This window comes from Propithecus coquereli, unplaced genomic scaffold (assembly GCF_000956105.1).
Source record: "Propithecus coquereli isolate 6110/MARCELLA unplaced genomic scaffold, Pcoq_1.0 Scaffold142, whole genome shotgun sequence".
NCBI lineage: Eukaryota > Metazoa > Chordata > Mammalia > Primates > Indriidae > Propithecus > Propithecus coquereli.
The window spans coordinates 1,057,366-1,066,052 of NW_012138525.1; the positions used below are offsets into that span (position 1 = coordinate 1,057,366).

The 8,687-nt window shown below is 52.2% G+C and overlaps 1 protein-coding gene across 1 annotated transcript in view; it reads left to right on the plus strand.

Annotated features, from left to right (window-relative positions):
• The window catches only part of AK8 (adenylate kinase 8), a 134,447-nt gene that overhangs the window by 40,370 nt on the left and 85,390 nt on the right, over window positions 1-8,687 (plus strand). The window contains exons 6-9 of the mRNA XM_012639685.1: window positions 647-728; window positions 1,239-1,310; window positions 2,576-2,776; window positions 6,256-6,387. Of these exons, the coding sequence (XP_012495139.1) occupies window positions 647-728; window positions 1,239-1,310; window positions 2,576-2,776; window positions 6,256-6,387 (487 nt within the window). The remainder of the gene's footprint in view (window positions 1-646; window positions 729-1,238; window positions 1,311-2,575; window positions 2,777-6,255; window positions 6,388-8,687) is intronic.

The window sequence follows — 8,687 nt, forward strand, 5'->3', positions numbered from 1 at the left end:
CAGAAGGATTGCTTGAGCCCAGGAGTTTGAGGTTGCTGTGAGCTACGATGACGCCACGGCACTCAGTCTAGCCCCGGCAAAAGAGTGAGACTCTGTCTCAAAAAAAAAAAGAAAAGTGGAGTTTTGTTTTCACCCCGGTGATTTCTTGTCCCAGGAATCCCCTATCTTAGAAATTCTCTTTAGAAAATAATCCAAAATACAGAAACAGCTATACGCACAAAGATGTTCATCACAGTGTTATTTATGACCGTGGAAATCGTTAGCAGTTGTTAGCAGTGGAGACATGCAGTCGCGTGGCCTCGTTAAGCAGCTGTGGCATAATCTCTGGGCGCAACCTGGCATCGCCGTTGAAAGTGGCGGCAGTGCAGAGCTGTGCCAATAGGACACAACGCTATGGTGTGTGGTGGGAAAATCGGGACACGGAAGATACCACGTATGTTATGATCGCAATCAGAAACATAGGATTCCAGAGGGAATGTAACAGTACGAGAGTAGTTTTATGGAAGCGTGATGCGGTTATCAGAAACATTTATTTTCTTTTGTCTTAGAAGTTCTGGTCTTTCTATAAAGCTATTATATTCCTTTTAAAATAACTCAAAAAATCTAAAAATGGAAACAGATGAGCACCTGTCCACATCCTCCCCAGGGCTGGATCCTGGACAGCATCCCTGAGACGCGGGAGCAGGCGCTGATGATCCAGAGCCGGGGCGTCATCCCCAGACACGTCAGTGAGTCGCTCCCGGGCCCTCCCCGCGCGCCCCCAGCCGGCCGCCCAGCGCCCTCAGCCCAGGCCCGCGCAGGACGAGGAAAAGGAGGCCAGCCGGCACTGTGGGATTATTCTCAAAGCTCGATGGATTCAGGGCTGGTTCTGAGGAAAAGCGGGGTTTTGTTCCCAGCTCGGCGATTCCTGGTCCCAGGAATCCCTATCTCAGGAACTGTCTTGGGGAAGTAATCGCGAATGTGGAAAGAGACGCATGACAAAGACGTTCGCCGCGGTGTCATCTGTGGCAGTGGAAGTGGTCAGCGTGGGAATGCTCGGTCGTGGGCTGTCCTCTGTCCTGTGTCTGGGTGCTGACGAGACCTTTCTTTTAGGAACTTATGGGGATGGGCGATGGTTGTTGTTTTAATGTCACTATACAGCAAAAAAACCCCACGAAACAAGTTACTGGTCCGTAAGATTCAGATGCGCGGCGCCCGCTGCCAGCGTGCCTGTCTCACTCCTTTGCTTCTCCGCGCAGTCGTGCTGAGCGCCCTGGACACGGTCCTGATCGAGAGAAACCTGGGGAAGAGAGTCGACCCTCAGACGGGAGGTACGGCCCCTGCAGCCCCACCCACCCTGCGGGGTTTCAGGGACAATTGTGATAACGGCCCCCTGCTTTCTCCTGGGCTGTGCTCTGCTCTGGGCACCCGCAGAGGGGCGCACGAGAGCCACATGGGCAAGCAGAGGCACGGGTGCCACAGGCCAGGCTCTGAGCCGGAGGCCACGTGGGAGACCATAAATTTCAGCAGCTGAGGAAAAAGAGGCCCGTTTAGGTTACCAGGGCAGCCCTGTTTGTGGCAGAACCAGGGTACGGTGTGGATTGTGACACTGGGCACCCAGTCTTGGAGCCCACTCTCTGCTGTGCTCACACGGGACCCAGGTGAGGTGTCTGTGTCTCCCCGGGACAAACTGTGTGCCCCCTGTGTTCTTGGGTGTACACACAGAAGACCAAGGCATGAGTGTCATCTGGGAGAACTGGCAAGTGCTAGAGCAGACAGAACCCTGGAGCTGGGTCTTAAAGACCAGACAGGGCTGGGCACGGTAGCTTATACCTCTAATCCCAGCATTTTGGGAGGCTGAGGCCAGAGGATCGCTTGAAGCCAGGAGTTCAAGAGCAGCCTGGGCAACATATCGAGATGCCCATCTCTATTAGCCGGGCAGGGTGGTGCACATCTGTAGTGCTAGCTGAGCCCAGGAGTTGGAGGTTGTAGTGAGCTATGATCGGGCCACTACACTGCAGCCTGGGCAACAGAGTTAGACCCTGTCTCAAAATAAAAAAAAAAACAAAACAAATGACCAGATAGTTCTGAGGGGGGCTGGGGAGGAGGCGGGTGTGCCCTTGACCTCCAGTGCTCAAGCCCTGGCGGCAGATGGACCTGGGTGTGTGGATCCCTGGCTCTGCCCCTTTTCAGCTGTAGACGTGGAATATTCTCTGAGATTCAGTTTCCTCATCTGCACCTGGGGCTGAAAATTCCAGAACCGCCTTTGTGATCAGATTGCTGTGAGGATGAAGTGGAAGTCTGGAGGTAGTATCAGAGTGCCCAGCACAGAGTCAGAGCTCAGAAATTCATGGCCGCCCTTGTCCTGTACCGGGTGTCATTTCCGTTGTTTTGTTACCATCACTGGTAACAATAACAGTGGTAAGGGCAGGCCCAGAGCCAAAGATGCATCGGGAAGTGCTGGTGTTGAGTGACTGGGTCCTGTCGCAGTCGGACACACCCCTGGCCCCAAGGCCAGCAAGCATCCCAGCCAGATGCAGCCCCATCCACAGTGGCCCTCGAGTGGGTGATTCTAACCGCGTCTCTGTCCTTGCAGAGATTTATCACACCACCTTTGACTGGCCCCCTGAATCTGACACCCAGAACCGCCTGGTGGTGCCGGGGGGCATCTCGGAGATGGAGACGGCCCGGAAGCTGCTGGAGTACCACAGGAACATCGTCGGGATCATCCCTTCTTACCCCAAAATCCTGAAAGTCATCAGTGCTGACCAGCCGTGCGTGGACGTCTTCTACCAGGGTAAACACAAACGGGCAGCCCCACGCTGGGCCTGGTCCAGGGCCGGGGTCGCCATGAACTTCTGCCTTCTTGGCCCAGCGTCACTCATGCTGGGAGCAGCCAGTGTCCGGGATGTGCCTGGGACCGCAGGTGTCAGGTCATAGAGACCCAGGTTCCCGCCCAGCAACGCCATGTGCGGGGCCTGCCGGGGAGCGCCCCCCTCGGGGACCCTGGGCTAGTGTCCTGCACGCAGGCGTGGTCCCGTCTCTGGCCCACGGCAGATCTGACCGAGATGGGGTGGGGAAGGAGAGGCGAGGGACGGGGCAGGAGGGACATGGTAGCAAGAAGTTTGGGCCTGACCTTGAGGGAGAAGAAAGAAAAAATATATAAAAAAGTTAAGACAAAAACAAAAGCCACCACCCACAAAAAGCAACAAAACCGCAATACAACTCAGGTGTTGCGTGTCCTCTTAAAGCAGAGACGAGCAGCTGAACAGCGGCACTGTGTCGCCGTCCACGGCAATAACGGTGTTCACGCAACTTCGCAGGAACCGGCCCAAGCAGCCTGTGTGAGGTGGCACAGGACTGATCTGCGTTCACATCTCAGACCCAGCACAGGCCAGCTGTGCAGTCTTCAGCCAGGCTCGTAACCCCTCTGAGCCTCCACTTAGTCGTCTCTGAAATGGAAACAAAGCTCGTGCCTCTGTCCCAGGTGTAGGTGAGGATTAAACGCGATTCTCCAAGTCAGGTACCCACAGCCACGAGCACCGTAGCTGGCGCAGAGACACGGCTCACTGGGTGCCAGACTTTATTGCTGTCATCATTATTCAACATCCCATCCAGAAAGGCGAGGGGAGGTTAGAATAATTCTATCCCAAAGTAGCTGTATTATCATTTTTCAACGTCTTGCTGAGCCTCAGTCACCTCAAAGCCCAGCTATCCCCGTCCGTGCGATGGCAGGTCAATGCAGCACTTACAATAAAAATAACATTCCAGATAGTTAAGACACTTGACAGTTTATAAAGTCCTTTTTTCACATATTCTCTGAAATCTCTTCGAGAAAAGTTTTGTTTTGATGTGGGGGTGGTTCTGAACTCCCTCAAACCCTTCCCTGCGGTCTCCTGGCGCCCTCCTGCCAGTGGGCTTGTTGCACGAACAGGAGATGCTCTGGGCATCCCCGAGAGCCGGGAGCCGTGGCTCTGCCCAGGTGCGTCTGCGGCGCAGCCTCGCCCTCTGACGGGGGCCGCCCACCACAGGTGGATGTGTAGCAAATGATGCTACTTTAAAAAATGCCAGGCTTCCGATGGCTTCTAATTTTCCAGTGGTTTTGCATCTCGGAAGGGTCTTTAGTAGCAAACGCTGCACTCCTAAGATAAACAACCACGGCATTTATCTTATGGCATATTCTACATTTACACATTAATTACTTCCAAATTACTTAATTAAATTTAAAAGTTCATATGATCGTTCATAAAGAATTCATGCCTGGAATTGTAAATAAAAATGTGAGTGTCTGAATATTAATTATTATTAATTAATAATGCAGAGAGAGAAATTGAAAATTGGAATGCAAAATTCTCTCCGTGTTGTTTTTTAATCTCTCTGCAGTGCATCCGGCAACCACATATTTTTAAAAAGAATAATTAGATGTTGAGACTGTCTGGGGGATCATTACTTCTAATTAACTTAGTTATTTACTGTAAATTAAGCATCATTTGTAAGCAGCCTGCTTTGCCTGTAGCATTTGTGCTTTTCCGACGCGCTGGATGCCAGAGGGTCTGAGGATGAAGAGAGCCCTTCCTCTGGGCTCCTCTCAGGGGGGCGTGTTACCCAGGGCCGTAGGTTGGGAGGGTTGCCCCAACTCTGCCAAGTCTCGGAGGCTAATTGACTCATCTGTAAGATGGGACAAGAATGACACATCCCTCGGGGGACCGTTGGGTCACACAAATGAGGTTATGCCGCAGAGTGTTGATCTCAGCAATGAATACATGCTGTTGATGGAGATGACGATGCTTATCCCAGCCTTGCAGCCACTCAGTTCTAGCTGACCTGAGCCTTTACTTCTAAAAAGAGGGGACTGCAGTATCTCTAATGATCCTTCCAATTAAAAAATCTTACAAAGATTCGAGAGTTCAAAATTTGCACAATGAACACATCCCAGTAGTTCTCAACTGGGAGCAGTTTTGCCCCCACCCCTCACCCCCAGGGACATGTGGCGATGTCTGAAAACATTTTTTGGTTCTCTCGACTTAGGGTAGTGCTGCTGGCGCCTAGTGGGCACAGGCCAGCGATGCTTCTCAACATCCTGCAACACACAGGACAGCCCCCCAACAAGGAATCGCCTGGCCCCACGTGTTAGCAGTGCTGAGGTTGGGGATCCTGCCACATCTGTAGGCGGTTCTTGGTGGCGTGTTCCTGGAGGGGGCGTGTTGGCTCGGCCCTTGCCCAGCACAGAATCGGCTGGAAGGCACACTGGCAAAGGCAGATGGGCAGGAAGGTGTAACGGGGCCACCTAGGGCTGACCTTGGACCTTGGCAGGAGGCGAGGCCTGGGGAAGGAGGGCCTGTTTGCAGGCTGGCTCGGGGGCTGTGCAGGCGGGTGCCTCGTGTGCAGGCGGCTCCCCTAGCTCGGGTGCCCGAAATGCTGCTCTTCATCATCCTGTTCCCACAGCTCCCCTCTTCTGAGCTCGGCAGGAGGTGACCCGGTTTGATGTTCAGTAGCTTTTCTCTGTGGCTTCTTGGCATCCAGCGCCCCCACAGAGCAGGCCACCTCATTGTTGGGGACGCTCACCGTCTCCACTTCTTTGTTCATCAAACGCCAGGGGCACACCGCAGGCCAGGGCCGTGCGGCTACGTCTGCCCACCCTATGACCTATTTGATCACTGCCTCTTTGGAGACTTGCAGCAAAGCTGATGTCACGGGAGTACGGCTGCACAAATTATTCTCCACCAATTCCCGAGTCCTTTAGAAGTCCCAGCGTGCTAGGCCCCCGCGTGGCCCGATGCATTTATCAAAGCCTGTGTCTGACACTCAGGTGCACCCGGCGGAAAGCCAGTGTGCACCTCCCCTAGGAGACCGGCCTAGTCCCAGGGCTTGAGGTGAGGCTCAGCCTGGGTCCAGTGTGGAAACCCCTCACCCTATTGTGTGCACTGTCATGTCCCAGGACCAGCCTCCCCTTGCAGCACACCCGCCCCCGTTCCATCTGGAGGGGCGTGCAGACAGACACCTGCACCAGGTTTTAGAGGAATTCCAGTGCTCAGAGGAGGGTTTCTGTGGCTTTCACTGCCCCCTCTCCGCCTTGGTACCCAGGCGTGCCACGTCATTCCTCCCCCGCCCCGGCGCCTTGCCCTTGCCTGCCGGGCAGATGCACAGAGGGATTCCGCGGTGCTGTAAAAGAGAGAAATAATCGCTGCCATTCAAAGAGCCAAAGCAGAGGTGCTGTAAGCTTGCTTCCCTTTCGTTGGGACCTGGCTTTATTGTCCTCATCTCCTGTCTTTCCAGCTCTGACCTATGTCCAAACCCACCATCGATCCAACGCCCCGTTCACCCCAAGGGTGCTGCTGTGTGGGCCCACGGGCAGTGGGAAAAGTCTGCAGGCAGCCCTCCTGGCCCAGAAATACGGCCTCGTCAACGGTGAGTGCCCAGGAGCTGCCTGCTTCCGGAGCCTTTCCCTGCCCTGCCCAGCTTCCGCATTTTATTGGGGGGTGGGTAGGAAGGGTCAGCATCACTTCTCTCTCCTGCTCTCTGCTCTTAGCACTTTTCAGTTCGTCCATCTTTGCAGGGATAGATTTTTTTCCTCCCAAAGAATATTGCCATGAAAACATTAATCAATAAAAACATGTCCTCAGCCCAAAGAGCCGGCACGTTTTCCAGCCATCATTTTTTACATCCTTTGGAGCGGTGGTTTCCGTGCTGTGCACCAGGGGTGCTGCCGTCCAGCCCCTGCTGTCTCCCTTGAAGCCCCGGCTCTTGCATAATAGGAGCCCGCGGTTTATTTATTTCCTCCGGTCTCACTTGGCTCCCCCAACCCAGGTCAGTGTGTTTACAGGCAAACAATTTCTGAACCAGAGGAAGACTTCTCGCTCTGCACAGTTTCAATAAATATTTTACCAGGAGGAGAGAAAATATTGAAATCAGCTCTCCAGGTCTTTCTTGGGGTGGTCCCAGGTGGTCTCGGATGCCAGCCTGCGTTCAGGAGGATAAAGGCCTGGAAAGGAGGAAGAAACTGTAGCAGATACACGGCGCAGGGCTGGAGGGAGTTAAAGGCCTTGCCTCCCCCCACCATGCTCCACAGGCCCCCAAATCCTCTATGTTATTTGCTAATGAAACACAAGACCTGCACCCCAAATATACAAATATACGTATACATACTACCCCCTAAATTGCACATACACACTATGCAAATATACAGAGAGAATAGAAACATATACACATATACAAATATATATATATACACACTATATGTACACGCACACACACACACACACATGCGTGCGCGCGCACACGCTACCCCAGCGGGATCAAGTTTTGAATACAAATGCTTTTCAATTAGGTCTCCTCCAACATAAAATTCTAAAGCCGCCAAGACTAGCCAGGAATCAATGACAAAAATCATACCCATAAAATGAAGATAGAAAACTGAACCACAAATTTGATTACTATGGAAAATTAATCTAGACAATTTTGGAAAAAAAAAATACTTTTCCTTGCATCAGTGTTTCTTTTTTTAAACAAACCAATTATTTCAAAAATTTCTTCTCCTTCTGATTTTACCTGTAAAGGTATTGTAAGCCTGGACTTCCAGCAGTGGTTAGGGATGGCTTCTTTGTCAACAGTGAACAGCAGTCTACCTGTCGCTACACGTGCTCATGTGAGTGTCTGTGCTCATCGTCGCGAAAGGGGACAGACAGCCACAGCCGAGGGAGCACTCGCGACAGAGGGGACCTGCAAACGCACCCGCGGCGGCTCCATGCAGCACGCGCCTTATTGGAGTCATTGCCTCGGAGCCGTGTTGTTCGCAGACACTCTCATTTGAGAAAAATATTTTTTAATTTAAATTTCGCTCAGTGTACCAGTCATGAAGAGATGAAATTACCTGCCTAGAATTTTCTGAAAGTGAAAATAGAAAAGTTCATGATGAAAGAGCCATGTGGGACTGTTTTAGACAATTGAGCGTTTGGAAACTGAGAAAGTTCATTTCTCAAAATTTCTTGATAAATACAAGACTTCATGATATTTCAGTAAACCAGTGTGAGGGACCCAAGGCAGGAAGAGCAGTGCCGTGCCTCGAGGTCTCTCTGCCAAGGCCTGTCTGTGCCCGGCGCTGCCCGTCCCACCTGCTCCTCTGGCGCCACCCCCTCACCCCGGCCTGATCCTGACCCGCACAGCATGGGACAACATCTCCAAACAAATGAAAAGGAACCCAACGTTGACTCCCACAGAGTTCATCCGAAGACTCCCATTTACAGCAGGTGGGACCATCGATGGGCACAACTTTCTGACAGGTAAACGCCACTGTTGATTGAAATGCTAACTGTGCGAGTCCTCTGACCCGGGGTTTCGCTCCCGGGATTTATTGTACCCACTCAGATCCTCAGTGAGAGACGTGGCAGATACGTGATGAGAAACAGAGGCAACCTCAAGCTCTGTTCACAGGAGCTGTGGTGACAAGGCAGCAAGCGAAAAGAAACCTGCGCAGCGACTGGACGTCTGTCGTCATTGCTAAATGACAGGGGCAGAGAGCACGTCCCTCCCCAGTATCCAGGGCTGATCTCATTTTTGTTTAAAAAGCATGTGAGTCTCTGCTCAGAAAAAATCTGAAGAAACGTCCGTACACCAAACTGCTCACCTCTCTGCGGAGTGGTGTATTACACAATTCCGATTTTTCAATGAGCATGAATTTTCTAATCAGAATAACCATGAGACGTGTTAGT